General features: G+C 41.8%; 1 protein-coding gene across 3 annotated transcripts in view; it reads left to right on the top strand.

Annotated features, from left to right (window-relative positions):
- col22a1 (collagen, type XXII, alpha 1) overlaps positions 1-20,079 on the top strand; it is a 32,827-nt gene extending 12,748 nt beyond the window's left edge. For 2 of the 3 annotated variants that reach the window (XM_008332100.3, XM_025065222.1), the window contains 58 exons: positions 5-85; positions 536-652; positions 743-787; positions 901-963; positions 1,131-1,169; positions 2,538-2,591; positions 2,698-2,751; positions 2,834-2,887; positions 3,906-3,959; positions 4,037-4,081; positions 5,578-5,631; positions 5,729-5,782; positions 6,290-6,325; positions 6,770-6,799; positions 6,907-6,960; positions 7,054-7,107; positions 7,729-7,782; positions 8,331-8,384; positions 8,478-8,531; positions 8,635-8,688; positions 8,789-8,842; positions 8,968-9,012; positions 9,088-9,150; positions 9,287-9,340; positions 9,521-9,562; positions 9,662-9,694; positions 9,782-9,835; positions 10,216-10,269; positions 10,369-10,422; positions 10,504-10,557; positions 10,660-10,713; positions 10,860-10,964; positions 11,661-11,705; positions 12,057-12,134; positions 12,214-12,249; positions 12,337-12,390; positions 12,481-12,525; positions 12,935-12,970; positions 13,055-13,168; positions 13,395-13,448; positions 13,622-13,675; positions 13,760-13,813; positions 13,915-13,968; positions 14,142-14,195; positions 14,286-14,339; positions 14,417-14,470; positions 14,561-14,605; positions 15,386-15,439; positions 15,719-15,772; positions 15,912-15,965; positions 17,240-17,311; positions 17,414-17,449; positions 17,524-17,568; positions 17,728-17,907; positions 17,982-18,048; positions 18,128-18,310; positions 18,468-18,545; positions 18,625-20,079. In XM_008332100.3, the coding sequence (XP_008330322.1) occupies positions 5-85; positions 536-652; positions 743-787; positions 901-963; positions 1,131-1,169; positions 2,538-2,591; positions 2,698-2,751; positions 2,834-2,887; positions 3,906-3,959; positions 4,037-4,081; positions 5,578-5,631; positions 5,729-5,782; positions 6,290-6,325; positions 6,770-6,799; positions 6,907-6,960; positions 7,054-7,107; positions 7,729-7,782; positions 8,331-8,384; positions 8,478-8,531; positions 8,635-8,688; positions 8,789-8,842; positions 8,968-9,012; positions 9,088-9,150; positions 9,287-9,340; positions 9,521-9,562; positions 9,662-9,694; positions 9,782-9,835; positions 10,216-10,269; positions 10,369-10,422; positions 10,504-10,557; positions 10,660-10,713; positions 10,860-10,964; positions 11,661-11,705; positions 12,057-12,134; positions 12,214-12,249; positions 12,337-12,390; positions 12,481-12,525; positions 12,935-12,970; positions 13,055-13,168; positions 13,395-13,448; positions 13,622-13,675; positions 13,760-13,813; positions 13,915-13,968; positions 14,142-14,195; positions 14,286-14,339; positions 14,417-14,470; positions 14,561-14,605; positions 15,386-15,439; positions 15,719-15,772; positions 15,912-15,965; positions 17,240-17,311; positions 17,414-17,449; positions 17,524-17,568; positions 17,728-17,907; positions 17,982-18,048; positions 18,128-18,310; positions 18,468-18,545; positions 18,625-18,818 (3,618 nt within the window). In that variant the 3' untranslated portion in view covers positions 18,819-20,079. The remainder of the gene's footprint in view (positions 1-4; positions 86-535; positions 653-742; positions 788-900; positions 964-1,130; positions 1,170-2,537; positions 2,592-2,697; positions 2,752-2,833; positions 2,888-3,905; positions 3,960-4,036; positions 4,082-5,577; positions 5,632-5,728; positions 5,783-6,289; positions 6,326-6,769; positions 6,800-6,906; positions 6,961-7,053; positions 7,108-7,728; positions 7,783-8,330; positions 8,385-8,477; positions 8,532-8,634; positions 8,689-8,788; positions 8,843-8,967; positions 9,013-9,087; positions 9,151-9,286; positions 9,341-9,520; positions 9,563-9,661; positions 9,695-9,781; positions 9,836-10,215; positions 10,270-10,368; positions 10,423-10,503; positions 10,558-10,659; positions 10,714-10,859; positions 10,965-11,660; positions 11,706-12,056; positions 12,135-12,213; positions 12,250-12,336; positions 12,391-12,480; positions 12,526-12,934; positions 12,971-13,054; positions 13,169-13,394; positions 13,449-13,621; positions 13,676-13,759; positions 13,814-13,914; positions 13,969-14,141; positions 14,196-14,285; positions 14,340-14,416; positions 14,471-14,560; positions 14,606-15,385; positions 15,440-15,718; positions 15,773-15,911; positions 15,966-17,239; positions 17,312-17,413; positions 17,450-17,523; positions 17,569-17,727; positions 17,908-17,981; positions 18,049-18,127; positions 18,311-18,467; positions 18,546-18,624) is intronic. The other variant, XM_025065221.1, reaches the window with a different exon arrangement.
- The last annotated feature ends 205 nt before the right edge of the window (positions 20,080-20,284 follow it).

Genomic DNA, 20,284 nt, shown 5'->3' with positions numbered 1-20,284 from the left:
CCAGTTTGACCTCCAGAGGATGATGCTTTATTGCGATTCCAAACACGCGGAGCTGGAGACCTGCTGCGATATTCCCGGCGGACCTGTGAGTATCAGAGACTCGCTGTCTGCGACAGTTTTGTAAATTTGAAACCACGTATGTCTCGGGCTGAAGTGTCACAAATCTCCTGGCTCCACCGCTGAGGTTCATTAAAGAGAGCCGACAGTAATTACGCAGTTGAAAATGGCTGGTTTTAGAGCAAATGTTGTAGTCTCTTTAGTACAGGGGTTGTTAATTGCAAGAGTAAACTGTCCTGTTTTTATACTTTGCTAGTGTCTAATTTAATTGAAAGAACAATGTGGTGTATGGGAACTCACTTTATCTGTTCACTGCACCTCATGTTTCAGTGACAATATATACTGCTAATACATACACATATTTTTTTATACTGTTTATCTAGACCAGATATGGGCAAACTATGGCTCGGGGCCACATACTGCAATTTTTTTTTTTTGGGGGGGGTTCAATACTAACTATTATTCCGAATTCTTTCAGTGCCCAAAGAAAGTAGTGACCGAGGCTCCCCCTCTTGAGCTCCCCACTCCGACCCCTACACTGGTTGAACAAAAAAGTGGCGGTCAAGTCAACTGTTCCTGTGGTGCAGGAGCAAAGGTAAAGACATCTACTTTTCTCTTTACCTTCCACTGTCAAAATCTCTTTTCCGTGGCTCTGGACACACTTCTGTCTTTTAATTTTTCTCAGGGGGAAATTGGTGCACCTGGTGTTGCAGGTGAAAGGGGCGAAAAGGTGGTCTATCCTTGCCTTTAAGTATCACGTTTTGATTGTCAGTTAAAATGTTGTTGTTGTTCCACTTGGGTTTCTTCTACTGTTTTATTTTGTGAACCTGCCTACATTTTTAGGGCGACGCCGGCATCGCAGGCGCCATCGGACCGTCGGGTATCAAAGGAGAAAAAGGAGATCCTGTAGGGGAAATTGTGTTTATTAGCAGGGCTGTTGTTTTGTTAAAAAAAAAAAAAAAAAATTCACAGTATAGGATTCAGCAATTAGTCATTTCAAATTGCATGCCTTTCAGCTCTGCTTTCTCTACTGCCTCGATAATAATTGATCTGTATTGATTAATTATTTGCAGGGCAGAGTAATCTCTGTCAAAGGTGACAGGGGTGAGAAGGTAAGTGAAACTGCATCCTGACGCCGCATGGGAGTCACCGTCTTTGATACATGTTTGTCTTTGTGCATATTTGATATGCATGCACGCATGCGAAGACACAACATTCTAATTTCCCTCCAAGCATTTTAGAAACTTCTCTCATTTTCTCTTTTCCCAACTTGATTCTCTAATTATTTTTATTCCTGTGTGTGACCATGGGATGGCAGCAGAGAAAGGGATATTTACGACACGGTCGCGAGACCTGCTGCGATGTGCGGGTTTGGAGACAATACTATTCTCTATAGAACAGAGAGAATCCCTGGAGACGGTGAAGGACGGGGTGATTTACAGAGACGGGGGACAGGGTACGATCCAGGAGGATTGTCTCTGATGGACATTTCTGTATGGGGAGGGAAAAAGCTCAAACTGCAGATGTTCTCAGGATTATACGCCAGGTCACCACAGACAATGTACAGAAAAATCTTTTCTTCTATAGACAACCCACATGCCTGTGGTGAAGTTCAGGAACAGTTAAACTTTGATCATTATCTATTTTTTTAAATATTTTCACTTTAGAAAATTCCACATCGAATCACATATGATGCAGAATTTTTTTATCACAATTTCTTTACTTCTCTGCACGAGCGGCTGTCCTCTCTGTCTCTCTCTGTGAAAGCCACAAAACATAAACAATCCCGGTGTGAAAACACGACGTCATAGATGCAGTGAAAATTGGCTTTTATTTACCGTCTTCCTTCACAGCAGTGTTGTTATAGATACCGTCTTCCTCCCAGCAGGCCTTGCACTCTTTTCCACTTAACTCTGTGATAGAAGGAATGACGTGCGTTAAAGTGATATAAGCGAACTCCAGAATAATTAAAAAGCAACCTTCTGTGACTTGTAAAGTGGTTTATGAAGTAGAGGGAAGTCTGGCGGTGGGTAGAACCGCACGGAGCTGTGTAATTTAACAGCAGTTACTTATTCTCCCCGGACCGGCTTTGAGATTCCAAAGGATTCCTTGGCACAGAAAATGACATCAGTGAACAAACCAGAAGTGGGGAACTTTTGAAGACAATGGGAAGCCATTGTTCCTTGAGTTCTGTGTTGAATGTATGACCGCACCTTAGCGGCTAGTTCTGACTAGCTCCCAAGGCTTCACTCAACACTTTTTTTTAACGTTGTGTCACATGTATGACCAATGATTTGTTGCATTTTGTCCAAATGTCTTTAATTGTTTTATTAACGTGTACCTCCTTCATTAATAACCCTCCACTCACTAAACCGTGGCGTCTGATGTCAGCAGGTTGGCCGTTGTCTGACCGACCTCTACGCATGTGTCTTTAACACACACACGCGCAGTCCCAGTAAATAATCTGCATTTTTTTACAGGGTGATTCAGGCACCGTAGGGTTTACAGGTGCTCCTGGACAAAAAGGAGAGAAGGTGTGATATCCGAGAAGCATTAGGAGGATTTTCCCCTTTTTTCCATTCCTTAACTTCAGCGTTCATATATTGTCATATTGATTGTGTGTTTCTAATCGTTTCACAGGGACAGGGAGGCGTGCCAGGTATTGACGGGTTGTCTGGAGACAAAGGAGACAAAGTAAGTGGTGGACGTTGTAGTATTTCAGTTTGTTCGAAATGAGGTGTGTTGGTTTTCATCACGGTGGTGACCTTGTACACAGGGCGACGCGGGTCTGCGCGGGGATGCCGGGCTGCCAGGACTCGCTGGATTAAAGGTGGGTCAATGGAATGTTTTGGTTTTTTTTAAAGGCCTAATACTCCTCTTGTTATGGACTTCCATGGGAGATGGGATTTGAGTCAGGGCTTGGCAGTGGAACTGAGGACGTCCCCTTCAATATTCTGACATTGTTTAGTCTGCACATTACTCCCTTTTTATTTCATTATAAGGATCATTAAATGTAGTTCCCCTTGCTCCCCTGTGGGAGACGCCATAGTCTATCGTTTTACTGGGGTGGTACTACACAATTTTATTTTAAAGAATCCCAATACTGTAACTGTAATAATAGTGTGGTAGCCTGTGAGTTGCAACCACATAGTTAATGGTGCCTCCTGTGGCAGCCTTTGTGTATTGCAAAAACTCACACTGATTTTTGCCATTTTTGGACAAATAAGGGATCATTTATTAATAAATAATAATGATATTGGTTTATTATTATTATTATTAGTAGTAGTAGTAGTAGTAGTAGTAGTAGTATATATATTATACTATATTATACTAGTAATTTGTAATAAAATATAGTTATAATAAATTCACCAACTGTTGGCTGTGAGCTGTGGTAAAACTCTACATATTCTGCATCACCTTCAGGGTTTAGTCACACATTCACATTAAAATGTATGACCTCTTTAAACAATGTTTAATTTAGAAATGTAGAAATGAATGAAGCAAGAGTTAAACGTGATTAAAACCAGAGCACATATTTAGGTGCGTATGCTAACATATAGTGCTTTTCCTTCTTTAACACATTCCTTTTGTTGCATGTCAAAGGTCAACTGAAAGTGTGGTCTGAGGTCAGGGTTCAAGGAACCCCTCCCTAGGGTCTTGTCACCGACAGCTGCAGTTTCCTTTTTTAAGGTTTTGGGTTTTAGCTCAGCCAGTTAAACATCTCAAAAAGTTGCAACTCTGACTGAGCTGTGTCCAGCTGGTTTTTCCGACTCAAAGATTAAGCACCGGTGGCAGTTTGAGGAAGTGACGCCTCATTAACTTGATATTTTCCTCTTTCTTTCATGAAGGGAATTCAAGGGGACGCAGGGATTCCTGGCACTCCTGGTCCGAAAGGTGTCACCGTGAGTGGCTTCACACACATACGAACAGTTGAAATTCAAAAGTGCTAAATGATAATTGGTATGCTCACATACCTCAGGGTGAAGTGGGAATAAAAGGCGAAAAAGGAGCTCCAGGTGCTGCGGTGAGTAATAATGTGGAAACTTCTAGAAGAATGGAGTAAAGTAAGGATTGTTGTTAGAAATAAAACAGTTTCTTAAGTTACAAAATGCAATAGTGAGATTTGGTGGTTCAGGAATGGAGAGACAGAGAGAGGGAGGAAAAGGAGCCTTTCACTGGGGAGCTGAGAACGGTGAGGCCTAATTGTACGAACAGATGTGACTTTTTAGTTCACTCTCCACACTCTCTTCACATCCTATGGGGGCGGATGACCACAATGCACCGCGTTCAGGCCGTGTGAATCTTTGTTAGTGTCTGAAGTTTCCCAGTTCCTGCTTCAAAATTCATGTTTCCATGCACCGTCGGTGTACACAATTCAAAACCTCGTCGTAAAAAATGTCATCGTTGCCACTCCGCCGCTGTCCAAATGTTTAGTTATCAGACTGTTCCAGAAGACAGGAAGTAGCACCACAGTATACGACAGTTGAATCATTCACCTCTACATCACGGTGACACCATATTTACACCACTGCGGCGAGGAGTTTGTCAAAACATTCAGCCCAAGTTCACACAGAGTCGGTGCAGTGATGACTTTGCCATATGGAGCCAGGATGTCCACCGGGCTCTGTGCGCTCTATAACACTATTGAAACATGCCGATGTCGGGCTTGTAGCTGTCGCTCAGTCATTTGGTAAGCTAGTAATTTCCTGGAAGAACAAAAAAAACCTGGAAATGTATTTTGCTTTTGGAAAAACGATAAAGCACCTGAGGTTCAAGTCAGGGTGATGTTTCAGAACAGAAAAAAAAACACACGAGTGAAGTTAGAGTGGGATTGTAACCTACGCACAAATGTATTTATTATTTTTTTATTATATGGAATATTAGCTGAAAAAAATATAAACCCATTTTTCTCTCCCATTTATCCAAGAGATTTTCTATGTGCAGTACATGTACAGTGGCCTTTTACTGTGGCCACACCTGTGCAATCGTGCAGTCCAATCAGTGTCCTGATTTGCCACACCTGTGAGTTTCTCTGCAGAGGAGCAGTGAGGGAAGACTAACACACAGTTACACAGACCTGTGAACTATTTTTTGGAAAAAAATAGACCTTTTGTGGACATGGAAAACTTTTTAAATCTTTTATTTCACCTCATGCAAAAAATGGGAGCAGGAACTTTAGTGTTTGTATTTTTTTTTTCACTCTGGGAGTCAGGCAGTTTGACTGAAGGTTGTGTCATGTTTGAACTTGTGGCTTGGGAATGTTCTTCGGAGAATAGTAAGTTATGAACATTTTAATTCACTCAATTATCTATCATGACCTCATTTTACTGCAACTTTAATTTTTACTTAAAATACACTTTGCTTGTTTGAAATTGTGGCAACAATGTGCATCCTGTACCAATGAAACAAAACCAAATATCAATTTTAGCTTGTCATACAGTACAGTACTGTTTGTTTATATTCTGAATTTAAAGGTACAGTACTGTTTGTTTATATTCTGAATCCTTATTTATGGTACAGGGCCTGGCTGGTATAGATGGATTACCCGGAAACTCTGGACTTCCAGGAAAGGATGTGAGTTATTTTCCTTGTTCCACCAGAAACAGTAGCAAACAGAATCCATATTACAGTCAGCTCTGTATTCATAAAGCCTTTGTTTGTTATTGATTAGGGTCTGAGAGGGATGGCGGGGGCACCCGGCCCTGGCGGAATAAAAGGCAACAAGGTACGTTGTACGTTCTCTCCGTGCCGTGCTCCGTTCGAGACGCTTAATTAGAAACTATTCAGACACCAGACTGCCTTGAGCGGGAGTTAATTGTGCCGATATAGATCATTTTAAGGAGGTGTCGTCAGATTCTCCCGCGCAAGACATTCCTACGTCTCCCCCCCAAAGCCGTCCCACTCATTTGTCTAAGAAAATCTTTCTTTTTTTTTTTGTTGCTGTCTGTAATTACCAACGAGGTTCACTCTCCCAGTCATGCATGTGTACCTTTTTTTTTTTTTTTACCACATCTGCATGCAAATGTACCCACACATGCACACTATTGGCAGGGGTACTTTACCTACAACTTTCACTTCAAGTGGGCCTGCAATAAGTACACGCTTTAAAAACAGGCTCCATCTGATAAATTATAGCTGCTGCTGTATCATTACTGCGCTGCCCGCAGAACTTTAAGAGTCTCCTGATTATAATGAAGGGCTGTTCATCTGTGTTGTGCGAACTGTGTCACAGGGGGAGCGAGGACTTCCTGGATTACCTGGGGATGTGGTGAGTTTTAGAAACACTTCTCAAATCCAAATTCAAATTTTATACAATAGTATAAATACAAAAATACATGAAGTGAATGGAGAAATTATGTGTATATAATAGTCCCTTATTTCTCCTACAACACTTATATTTGTATATATGTGTATATGTATGTACATATATTTATAGAATTATCTGCATGTATGTGTCAGTAGAAAGTCATAATTCCTATCGTTAATACATTTATAATACAAACTTTTACTTTTAGTACTTCCTGTAATAACCAGGATGTTACTGAAAAGTTATTCATGAATATTGGAACATATTTTTGGCATGTTTTTGCTTTTCTAAATGAAAGGATGACACAAGAAAAAAAATCAAGAAGTATCTCAAGTATTTACGACAGTTGAGTACATTTCCAAACTTTATTTTACAAACCTTGATTTTTATTTTTTATTTTTTCAGTTTCAAATGGAAGGTTTACGAGGAGAGAAGGTAAGGTTTGTCATTAAGTTGGACTTATTAATTCATGAAAACATCTGCGTTACTTGTTTACTTATGCATCTACACTAGGAAAATAATACGTAACCAACCTGTTTCAGGGAGATCCTGGACCTCCTGGGATTCCAGGGGCTGAGGGACCAGCTGGGCCTCCTGTAAGACCATGACTTTTTTTTTTTCTGTCATACAATACCTGTGCAGTACTGCACGCTTCATTAATACATATTTTGTGCTCATTCATTACTTAGGGTCCTCCTGGTGTGCAGGGTCTTCCTGGGGAGCCTGGAGAGTTTGGACAAAGGGTGAGGACATCGTCAACTAAGTTGAACTTACAATGAAAATATAAAAGGATGTACTTGTACTCTAAACTAGTAAAATACCTGCTATAATACTGCACTTTCTTACTTACTGGGTTGTTACTAGGTGCTCTAACAAGAGCGCCACAAAACAGACCAAAAAAAAAATAAAATAAAAAAGGAGCTTGACCCGTGCCCTCATGGTTTTAAGGGGTTGTTTGAGAGCTGACGATGCACAGGGACAGAGAGAGAAAAAGATCAGTGTGTGGAGAGCTGAAATGATGGGCTGCTCTACACTGACCTAATAGAGCTGCCTGGATGGTTGAGTTGTTATAGATTGAGCCCCCCAACCCTCACCCCTCACCTCCCCCATCATCTCCACTGCACCAAAACTCCATCACCAACTCTGCTCTGCCCTGTGGATTAACCTTGGCTCCTGGAATGACAGCTGATGGCAGCCTGACCTGGAATGTGGGGGGAAAAAGAAAAACGCAGCCAAACAAACTGAAAATGGAACAAACGATTGAACCGACCATTATTGTTATTGCTCTCCTTTTACCAGCTTAACTCTCTGTGGTCTAAATGTTTACGTGCTAAATGTTCATTTTCCCATCCACTGTTTTTTAGGGGAAGAAAGGTGAAAATGGATTGCCAGGAGTGGATGGACTTCCTGGATCTGCTGTAAGGACAGTTTGATTGTAACAATACACACATTGGATGCAGTCTGTATCATTTTCTTTATGACTTCCCTTTTAAAAACGAGGAGTGTAAATTTGCCTGCGCCTGCTGCTCGGTATTTGATGTGAGCAACAAAAATAATAATAATGAAAAAAAAAAAAAAAAAAAGGACTTGCTTTGAATCAACATGTTGTGACAATTAATTTCCCAAATTGCCCTCTGGCGCATAGTAATACACCTTTAGCTGACTCCCAGTGGTGCCAAAGGTTTAATGAGCCGTTTATGGCACTTCAGTAGTGCCCTCTAGTGACATTTTTCTAGTTATGAAAACACACGTGGATATAAGGCAATATTTAGCAAATACAGAAGAGGATATTATAGAGGAAAATCAAGTCATATTTACATCATTTGTATTTATCAAATTAAAATAGTTATTTTTTAAATAATGTAATATTTTGATGATTTATTTTACTTAATATTGGATATATATATCTATATTGATTTTTATGTATTTATTTTGTTTTATTTTATTTATTTATTTATTTTTTTAGGGTCCTGTGGGTCCACCTGGACCAGCCGGAAGACAAGGACACCCTGGACCTCCTGTTAGTGTCCAGAAACCTGAATCACTTTGATACAATGTTACAACATGTGTTGTGTTTGTCATAATACACTCAATATTCACTTTCTTTGCGAAGGGTCTGCCTGGTGAAATTGGATTTTCTGGTAAACCTGGAGAGCCTGGAAAGCCTGTGAGTTTATCTTTCAACTGTATACTTTATTCTGTGTCCCATGGTTGGTTCTCTAGGATTTAATGGTATATTTATTAACCCTTTTTATATGTGATTTTTGAAGGGTCTTCCTGGAAAAGACGGTCTGGATGGTCTGCCTGGAACTGATGGTGCAATGGTTAGTCACACCTTGATTTGCATTCACTCATATCTTCATAGAATACCTGTCAGTGTCTGATCCAGACGTCTTCTGACAACCATAAATTATGACCTCACAGGGAACCAGGGGAGAACGTGGAACAGATGGTTTTCCTGGTAAACCTGGACCAAAGGTACTGTGATTTACAATGTCGTCCAGAAAATAAAATGTACTGTGTAAAATACAGTATTTGTTTTTTGGTCTTTTTTGTTTTTGTTTTTTTTCCCAAATATAATACTGTCATTTTATCATCTCCAGGGCGATGAAGGGCCACCTGGTCCCAGAGGACCCCCAGGGGAGAGAGTGAGTGTACACCGGTGTGTAAACATTGCCTTATTTTGAGTATTTTTTTTTAACACAGTGGGATTTCCTCTTTAGGGAACAGCCGGACCCGCTGGACAAGCTGGTGCTGATGGAGCTAGAGGAGACAGGGGGGTTCCGGTGAGTGTGATTGTCTCATGTCGAAATCTTTATGTTGAGTTTTGACTGAATTTGCTGAGTTTGTCAGCAGCCAAGACTGGAATTCTATTAATTTAAATTGTTATTTAAAGTTACCATTGTTTTTCCCCTGTCACAGGGAGAGAGAGGAATGGACGGACCACTCGGGCCAAAAGGAGAAAAGGGCGACAAGGTACAGAATTAACCACTGTTTGGTTGATATTTGTTGTCGAATTTGAAAATACTCAGAAATACTCCTGTAATTGATGTATCACTTTCTAGGCAAAATCAGATTTCTAATGATATTCAAAGAAATAAGTGCAAGTTTCTATTAGTTAATATAAGAAACTGAACTTGTTTTCTCTGAACTCAGGGGGAGGTTGGTGACAGGGGTCTGCCTGGTGTCCCAGGAAACGTAAGTAACAGTGACACTTTATTTTATTGACTGTTAAAAAAAGATAATACAGCTGTATAAATGGACTATAATCTGTTGGGTTTCTTTTTCACCGTAAAGGTAGCGAACGTCATCCCTGAGCCTGGTGAACCTGTGAGTAAATAGATGAAGGCATTGGTTTTATATGTGATTTTTTTTGTTTGTTTGTATTTTTAATTCAGTTTCCCCTCTCTCTTAAAGGGAACACCTGGTCAAAAGGGAGAAAAGGGAGACCAAGGAAAACAAGGAGAAATTGTAAGTTTTATTTTAGTCTTGTTTTTATATCATGCTCATGAAAAATCAATCCACTGTATTTTTATCTATCTACTGAAAAAAACCAAAGCCAACCTCCTCCCTCTGCAGCTGCAAGTTAGTCAAAGTATCCACTAGATGTCAGTCGAGATCTTGGTTGGAAAGCAAAGCTGTGACTGAAGAAAGTATCCAGGGGTTGGTTTTAATTTAATTGGAGGAGGAAATTAAACTGAAAGAGGGACAATGGGAGTGACAGAGAGAAAATAGCAGTGGCCTAAATCTCTATCCGTCCTGTGTGGACCAGCGTAGGAATACTGTTGCGTATATGAATATTTATCTCATTTGAAATGTGAAAATAATGAAAAATATAATATTCTCTATAGGGCCAGAGAGGATTGCCTGGTGAACAAGGATTCAAAGGACCCGCTGGACCACCAGTAAAATACTTTTTTTCGTACTATTGCACACATACTTTTACAGTGTACTTGTGTAATGTAAATGCAATTTCAAATCTCCTAAATATTATTATTTTTCAGGGTCTAAAAGGTGACACTGGAGCCACAGGGGAGCAGGGGCGTGTTGGAGACCCCGTGAGTTGGTTACATTAATGTGACTTGATGCGAAGGGATCATGTACAGTGTTTACATTAATGGCCGTCACATTTTTGATAGGGTCCACCTGGCGTTCCTGGTCCTCAAGGTTCTCGTGGATTACCGGGAAGCGTGGTATGTCCCTCTGACCCCTATTGAAATTAAGTAAAGGTGAAAGTTACCGATGCTGACTCCCATTTTTTTACGACCGGCCGTCGTGAATGATCTGTGTCGCAGGGCATACCTGGGATCATCGGGCCTCCTGGTCCAGCTGGACAGAGAGGAGACAAGGTCCGTCCACTGTTATAGTGATGCATATGGTTAATTGTATCAGGATTGTGTGAAATGTTGATGTTTGAGGAGAAAATGTAAATGAGTCTGCGGTGAAGAGAGCGTGACCTTGAAGGTCCTTCACTGTGTTTTTTTTTTTTTTTTAGGGTGAAGTCGGTAAACCAGGTTCAACAGGTCCCATGGGGCCACACGGAGAGCCTGGTTTGATTGGACCCCCAGGGCCAACAGGGAAGGGCAAAGATGGACAAAACGTAAGACACAACAATTTAAAATATTGTTTGCATTGTTTTTTAGTTTGAATATACAAATATTCATAACTGCAAGCATTTGACTTCAGCACATCTATGTATAACCCATGTATAACTCTCCCTGCTTGAATGCAACACTGCAGAGGAGACCCACATTATAAAGAGGGTTATTTTAAGTTAGCCTTGTGCACAAGGACTTATGGGAAATCCTCTACTTTGTAGTTCTGCATCACATGACCTCACAAGTTCCCTTGTATTCCCTGACTTTCAATTATTTTATTCTTTTTTTTTAAAGCACACTGAATGCAATACAAGCAGTACTACACTGTACTACGAGAGAGCAAATAGTGCAGGGAATTGTCTGTTTCAGCACTTTTCACTCTGCAGCTCAATACGTTTCTTTTTTTAACTCAGATGTGTTACTCACCCCCAGCCCCTCCCACCCCACCACCACCCACTCGCTGATGTAGCAGGAACAAACACTGTTAAAACATCACATTAAACAGATCTGGATACACCCGTTTCCTTTTTTTTTTTTTCTTTACAGCTGCCAGGTGTGGCCCCCCGGGGCCCGCTTAGCAATTATATGCGCCTGAACTATGGCAACTCCAAACAAAGGCTGCTGTTCTAAATAATGATTTATCCCGGGGAAGGTGGATATCAATGTATAAGTTGTTTGATTTATGTCATTTATTATAGGGTGATCCTGGACCACAGGGTGTTCAAGGACCTCCAGGGCTCAAGGTAAATATAAATACGGTTGTTTGTGTGTAGAGCTGTTACAAACTGTGTTTTTGTCAGTGGTGGAAAAAGCAATTTTTATGCCCAGCACGCTGTGACTGTTGCTCCAGTTATGTCCTGCTCTTTGGTGACAGAACATGATGCTGAGGACACAGAGTAGAAGACGCTGGACAGGGCTATTAGCGGGATTTATGGTGTCAAAATACTTATCCTCATCCACAGGCAGGCTCTCATTTGAGGGATGAAATGTCAACTGTAGATTTTTTTTTATTTTTTTTTTTGGTACCGTCACTCATTGCAGAGTTTCTGAAACCGGGTAACAGACATATTCTGAAATGTCTGTTTTTCCACCAGGGTCAACCAGGACCAAGAGGTGAACCAGGAGTACCAGGCGAAAAGGGCTCAGCAGGAGAGGGAAAAATGGGGCCACCGGTATGAGAGCCCAGCCTACAGTTAGTGATTTTTTATCATACGTTATTTCGTTGTATTTATGTGAGACTTGTCTTCACAGGGGTTACCAGGAAAAGGCGGTGAACCTGGACCAGCTGTAAATATATATTTTATAGGTCAATAACCAATTGTTTTTATGTGGATTAGTGCAATATATTCATTATGAATCTTTCTGGGGTTTTAGGGCCTGAGGGGTCCACCTGGAGTCGCTGGTCCCCAGGGCCCGGCGGGACATAATGTAAGCAACAATATGAACGAGAGAATGCTCAGTTAACTTTAAACACCTTTTCCAATTAAAATGAGATCTTTGTGTGCTCCGTGTACCCAGGGTTTACCTGGAAGACCAGGAGATAAGGGTTCCCCCGGAGAGCCTGTAAGTGATGCCGATCTACCGCACGTCCTCACACGTGACGTCTCGTCTTTGCTATTTGTCTGGATTCATTTTCCACACACGCTGCAGCTGCACATAGACATTAGAACTTGGTAATTCCTCCTAAAGAGAAACCAAATCATAGCACTGACGCAGCGTGAGCTTCGACATTGGAAGCTTCGGACTAACCAGAATAAACACAACATGTTCGTTCCCATGAAATACTGTTACGTTTTTAGAAAGTGAGTCATGCTTTACAGATGTGGAGTCACTGGTTTACACAAACCATCATGATGCTCAACCTAAACTTATGTTTTTTTTACAAACTGCTGATTAACAACAATGGCTGAATCTCGCTGGGAATAAAACATTGTATTTTGACTAATGAATTCCACCATCCTCCGTCTCTTAGGGAAGGGCAGCAGACATCTCTGAACTCGATCTGAAAGTAAGGAACATTTCCATTTCTCTGGAAGGTGGAATTATTCTTTTTGGAAACTGACGTTTTGCGTATTGACGATTTGTTCTTTAGGGCGTTTGCTCAGACTGCCCAGCCGGTCCACCCGGACAACCCGGTCTCCCAGGCATCCCCGGGGATAAAGGACACCAAGGACCTCCAGGAAAAAGTGGCCAAGATGGTTACCAGGTAGGACTGGTGTTCAATTCAGTTTTAAAGTATCAAACCATGGTCTTGGATATAAAGTAATGCACGTGGTGCTGGCCGTGCTTTGGTTCACGGTCGTCAGTCTGTGTCATTATCTTCACCTCCTCAGAGTCCAGCCATGAACAATTAGGAGACAGTGACACTGCTCTGTACTGGCTGCACACACACACACACACACACACACTGATGCTATGCTCTGTCATTACAGGGGCCTCCTGGGCCAGCTGGGCCCGCAGGTCCACCTGGAGCTGATGGAGGAAAGGCAAGTTGGTTCACTGACAGTCCTCTTATATACACTCTGATGTACAGACGTGAACATTCATTTAAAAAAGGAAAAAAAAGCCGTATTTTCAACCTGTTGCTCCACTGCTTTTCATATTTGAACCATTTCTTTTTCCAGTTTAATTATTGTTTCTAATCGATTTGTTATCCCAGGGCGTAAAGGGCGATAGAGGACCTGCTGGAAGCGCTGGAGACAAAGGAGAAAAAGTAAGTTTTTCATTAATACGGCCCTTGATTTTAACTCCTCGCTCTGTGTTTATAGACTAAATATATACTATGTTGTATCAACAGGGTCATCCCGGACCCCCTGGTCATCCAGGTCCACCCGGATTAATGGGAACAGCGGTCCGTCATTGGTTCAAGAACCCAGAATGTCTTCCTGTGGACTTTGTTTTACTTCCTGTTTCTGTTGACCTCCAACGACACTGTTTTCCTTTCTTCTTCAGGGTAACGATGGACTGCCCGGCCCCCCAGGTCCTCCAGGCTCCCCAGGAGAAAAGGTCAGGCTGCATCTTTTCTACTTTCCCCTTAAGAACCTATAACCCGTGTGCCATTATTGTACAAAATCCTTTCCCTCTGGCATGTGGGTCAGCCCATCCTCCGGAGTAATGGCGGTCATTAATCATTCCCTCTCCTTCGGTGACTTGACCTGTTTGTGTTTGTTTTCCATCAGGGCAAAGAGGGTCTCAAAGGAATCCAAGGACCACCGGGTCTTCCAGGATTGATAGTAAGTCAATGATTGAACATGCGGCACTTGTGCATTCATTACCGCTGTAAACGGGGTGTTTAATAATCATTTTTAAATACTAATCTGCAGGGTCAACCTGGAAAAATTGGAAAAGATGGCAGACCGGGAGAAACTGGAGAGCCAGTAAGTGGAGGGAAATGATGATGTGTTTTAGATGCACGTTGAAAAAACAACTTATTGTTGGGTTCTATATTCTTTAGGGCAAACAAGGTGAACCTGGACTACCTGGAAACCCTGGACTCAGGGGGCTCCCGGTAAGTCATCTCCCATAAACAGATCCAACAGAAGGCGCTAGGATAACGCTACGTTTGGTGTGTGTGATGGGTTCTCCTTCACCTTCACAGGGGTTCAAAGGCCACAGAGGAGAACCAGGAGCTGCAGGACTTAAGGTCAGTATGCAAATATATTTTAATTTTATTTTAAAAAAAGCCATGTCTTTGTCAAGTCAGATAGTTGACTCCTCCAGGTGTAGGAGAAAAAACAAGGAGTTGGAGTTCGACAAGACTTTTTTGCTGACACACTTTTATGAAGAATTACTCACTTCCTCTTTTCCTCATAGCCCACCAGAGCCATTGAGTGCTAGGTTGTCGTGACCAATATCATGACTCATTACCGGCAGCTCAGTCAGATAGCCTGTGGCTCTGGGGGTCCACATCGCAACACCTTATGGCAAAATCCTGATAGAAGGATCTAGAAGACTTAAAGTTTGAAGTTTCCATAGAGATACTGACATGTACACTCCTCTGCTTATAGTGACTGAGAGTTTTGTACAATACACACAGGATTATTTAGCCCTCATGTTAGACCAGTGGCAGTTGTTTATAAGGAGACAGCAGATTTAGAACATTTCACTACAAGGTATTTACAAAGCAAACAGGTTTTATGATGAAGGATGGAGATAATAATACATTATAAATAATACAAAAAATCATAATACATTTTTAATAAGAATATAAATATATCAAATAGATGTATAAGTTGTAGTTACCTATCTGAATGTATTTGATTTTTTTTTTTTGTTTGTTTGGTTGTTGGTCAACTAAATTCCCTTGGGGAATTTAAAAACTAATGTAATAATCAGAAGAATGGTTGGTTTAATAATGTTATAAATGATTCATAATTTATATTTTCCTTATTTCACTGTAATAAATGTAACTTCCATTTTAAAGGGAGAAGACGGAAAGCCTGGTGCATTAGGACGCGAAGGAAAACCTGGAAAAGAGGTTTGATCAACTTACACATTCTACATACAAATTTCTATTTTTCTGATCCTTATATTCACAATAAAGCTAAAGTATGTAAAATCCATAAAGCCACTGTTCTCACCAGCTTCTAGATATTTCAAGGTGACAACATTTTTAGTAGGAACCTGTGACACTTCCTGTCTTTCCACATGAGAACCCTGTTTGTCTTTACTCTGCAGTGGCCTGAATGCCCAGGAGTCGGTGTGATTAAGGCATGTAGAAAAGTGGATCATCCGCCTGTGTATGTTTGTTTTGCAGGGTCCCAGGGGAGCCCCAGGTGCAGAAGGACTTGCTGGGCCGAGGGGAGAGTCTGTAAGTCGTTTGTCAGTATTGGTGGGAAAAGTGGCTCTGGTGGCAGAACGGTGTCAACGCTAAACGTGAACGGGGGCGTCCACCTTGTCTTTCACCTGTTTTTATTTATTTATTTATTTATTTATTTTCTCGGTCCAAGGGCAAGCCAGGTGAACCGGGACCTTCGGGGAAAGCAGGTCTCCCAGGAAATCCGGTAAGTTTTCAGTTTCACCTTGTGCTGTACTTTCCTTCTCTTTGCTCACATTAGCATAAGAAACCTCCAAACAATTAGCATTTGTAAAGAGATATACCATAATGGAAAATACGTTTCGGTTTAACAATGAGCCTGTAAGAGATGCATTTGAACGGGGAACTGTAGCAGAGTCAATAAAGCGAACAGTTGGTGTATGTGGGCTGTGACTGTAGTCGAGAAGAGGACGAGAAGTATTTCTAGAAACAAGCATGTCAGCGTGTGATTGAAGACTGGAGTAAATGTTGTCCTGACTGGGTAGGAGCATCAGTTTCCCCTGGGCAGGTGAACATTTAACGGAGACGACCGGTTTGCTGCCAGCAGGAGGAAAACTGATTGCGGGCTAATATCAGAGGTCAGGCTGCGGTGCTTTGTCTCCTGGGGAGTTTGGTTTTCGCTGCAGAGTTGTTGGTCTCACTGCAGCAGCAGAGCTACAACGATGGTTACACCTGTTAATCGTCCAGTAATCCTGGACGATTAACGATTAACTTATTGATCAAATAAGTCACTTCTACCTGCAACAATCAACCTTGGGGTCGCGACCTCACATGGGGATGCGTGGAATTTAAATCTGAAATGCCTAGTAATTAAAAAACTGTTTTTACATCCAAACACATGTATGTATGTAAAAACACTACATATGGAAACCCAACATTTACTCTGTTTTTTAACAATAATATATTTGCTACATTTTTTCTGTCTTGTGAAGTCGATAAAACTTTAGTTTTTCATAATAAAACGAATCAATGAAAATAAAAGAGTGTGAAGGTTCAGTCACAGTGTGGACCACAAACATGGGAAAAGCTGAACGTGCATCTTCTCCTATTGATGCGTTGCCACAAACAGCTTGTCTTCTGGCTCAGATGCCTCATGTAAAGATGAAAAATAATCTCTTCCAGCGTGCACATCCTGCAACAGATGGCTTTATGTGTGTGTGTTTTTTTTTTTTATCCTCGGGGAGTAGGCCTTCGTGATGATAGGGAAGTGCAGTGGAAGATAATCTGGTGGAATCCTCAGTAATGAGTGAGGCTTTTAGAGAACAAGTACGGGGCCCCGCCGCATGTGTGGCATGTCAGCAAAAGACATGTTTTCATTTCTAGAAGACATTTCACCTCCCGTCCATGAGACTGCTTTAGTTCTGAGTGACTGCTGGATAATTCTCATATTAAGCCTCTGAATACGTGAACCCACTGCCAGGATGTTGCGATCAGACAAGTCACGTCTTCTCTGTCACGCAGGGTCTCAGGGGAGACAAGGGAGAGGGCGGCAACCCAGGTTTACCAGGTTTCAGTGGGCCTAAAGGACCAGCAGTGAGTAAATGAGACCTTTTCTGTGTTTTTGATTAAAATATAAGTTTGAACTCCAGTTGAGAGAATTAAGGAAAATAATTAAATTTTTCTCTCTATTTCCAGGGACCACCAGGACCTGTCGGCCCTGAGGGAAAGCAGGTGGGCCAGCCGTTTCATAAGAGCAGTAATAGGTCATATTTAGTACTAGTTATAATAACTGTTTTACTTTATAGGGGATGCCGGGCAGACTCGGGGATCGTGGCAACAAAGGAGATAAGGTGAGTTTAGTAAACCTGAATGTGTTTTTCTCTCATCTTTTTTTAATTTTATTCAGCTTTTAGTAACATGTATGTATAAAATGCAATTAAGTTGTTTCCCTAATTGTCCCCTTGTGGCTGGTTGAAGAACCACTAGCCTAATTAAGCGTGTGCTTTTAGGGTGACACAGGTATAAAGGGAGATAAAGGACACTCAGGAGAACCAGGTTTGCCTGGAAACCCAGGCCCCCCGGGCAGAAAGGGACACACAGGAATGATGGGAATGTCGGGACCGCCGGGAGAAATGGGCCCACCTGGGGCGCAAGGACCTTCAGGAAACCCCGGTATCCCGGGCCCAAGGGTGAGTGGTGACCATGAAACAAGAGTGACGCCGTGGTGATACAACAGTGATGGCTGAGATTTGTGTTCCCTCAGGGAGAGTCAGTATCACTGGAGCAGATGAGGCGTCTCATCCAGGAGGAGCTGGGAAAGCAGTTGGATGGTGAGGAGAGAGGACATCTATGTAGATTCCTGATGCTATCTACTGCTTGATTTGTTTTGTTGTCTTTTTCTTTTCCTAGCCAAATTGGCTTATCTCATGGCCCAGGTACAGCCAGCCCATGTGAAGAATACTGTCGGCCGTCCAGGACCTCCTGGTCCTTCAGGTAAAGACGGCAACCCAGGGCGGCCTGGCCCACCTGGAGAGCCTGGTATGCCTGGGCAAAATGGAGGCGAAGGACCCAGGGGACCAATGGGTCCTAAAGGTAAAACCAGATCCCCATCCTGTACCAAATTCCACATTGGGTTGTGTCATGATATAAATATTTTATTGGAAAACATATTTTCCATAAAATAAATGTTTAATTTACTGATACATCTCATACAGTCTTCATCATATTTAATGACTTTTATATATATTAGGTGAAAAGGGAGGAAGAGGAGAGAAGGGAGATGCTGGTATTGGTGAGAGAGGAGAAACAGGTCCTGCCGGACCAATAGGTAACCAGTCATCAGCCTCTTCTTCGTCACAGTAAGGTTGCACTCAAACGGTCACTAATCACTTCCGCCTTCGCCCCAGGTCCCGCCGGCATGCCTGGCTACGGCAAAGACGGAAGCCCGGGACAAGCAGGAGCACAGGGAGAACCTGGAAACCCCGGGCCCCACGGTCAACCCGGTCCACCTGGACCTCCTGGCCAATGTGACCCCACCCAGTGTGCTTACTACGCCAGCTTAGCACAGAGACCCCACACCAAAAACGTCAAGGGAACCTAAAGCAGAAAAGGGGACACAAAGAACACAAACTCCAGCTGTTCTCATGAACTTGGTCGTGTCCGCGTAAACCACAACATTTCTTCCTTTTCACGATAATGTCACTACAGAGGGCTGAAGCAATTTGTGCTGCCGGTCCGTTTTTTTTTTTTATTTTTTTTTTTTACTTTTATAGTGCTTAGAATGAAAAAAGAATTGAGTATCATGATACTAATAGAAATTTCTTATAGGTTTAAGAGGGCAGCTAAACGTTTTTGTTTCACCCGCATGCTTCCTGCAAAGAACAACACATTTCTCTCCTCTGCGAGGTACACTGTGTCCCTGAAATACATTTAAATTCAATTCAAGGGTGTAATTGGAATGTCGAATATTTTCAACAGTGCTTTTATGACTCTTCCTTTACGTGAATGCAGTCCTTGTTGTTTTTACAACCTCCTTAATGAGCCTTTTCACATTTATACATGAGTTAGCTGTTCTGGGTTTTTGGCTCTGGGTGAAAAGTAGCCAACAGCAACTTAATGTGTAGATGGATTGATTTATAATTAAAGGCTCCCTATAATAACCTCTAGATGTCGCTTCAAAGAACTATCAGGAAGTAAACATTCTGGATTCTGATATTGAATCGAGACATTTGCCAGTTATGTGCCTTATTGTTATTGTGTCTATTCAATGGGTCTCATCCTGTCCAGGTGTCACCCTTTGCAATCAGCAGCAACAGAGCAACATTCAATCCCAAATACTAATATTTATTTTCGATGATTGTATGTGCAGTGATAAATGACCCCAATGTTAAACTTACTGCCTCTGAACTCTGGTATCAGTGTTTTTGGAGCTGTATTTTGACAGGTTTCCGCTCCTCAGGACTGATTAGACAGAGCCTGAACAGCAGACGTTAGTTACAGTATTCCTTGAATAAATGTAGCGTCACATTAAAGTTTCCCTCTGGGGTGTGTGCGGCACCGACTCGAGCAGTAAACAGCTCTCAGGAGGAAAGTACGACAGCAGCCTTTGTTCACCTTTCTTGAAAAACTGCTTCTTTCACACTACTTTGTATGAATGTGTCACATCCTTTTCGTTCACTCGGGCTTATTAACTGCACACTGTGACAGGGCTCTGGTAACGCAGCCCTGCTCTGAAAACATGGCTTTTTTTTTCCTAGTCAACTCCTAGAACCTACAATTAGAGACTGGGCCTCCCTGCATGCTGAAGAGAGCAGTGTGAAAGGCACTGAATGATGTTTAGTCTCACATCCCTCGTGGACCAATTAGACTTGGTCCCACTTTTAGGCATACAATGTATCTGTAACATCCTTAGTACAGGAGGATCCATCACAGTCAAGACTGTATGAACACGTTTTTGTTCATGAGACGAATGCCAAGATTCACGTAAACCTTTTAAATTGTGTATTTTTCTGACAGTAACAATTTTTTTTTAATTGTCTTTACAGCTGGGAGTACTGTAGTTTGCTG

Source organism: Cynoglossus semilaevis, chromosome 18, assembly GCF_000523025.1.
Source record: "Cynoglossus semilaevis isolate Cse_v1.0 chromosome 18, Cse_v1.0, whole genome shotgun sequence".
Lineage (NCBI taxonomy): Eukaryota > Metazoa > Chordata > Actinopteri > Pleuronectiformes > Cynoglossidae > Cynoglossus > Cynoglossus semilaevis.
Note: the sequence above shows the minus strand (reverse complement) of the source record. Positions and strands in the feature narration are given on the sequence as shown.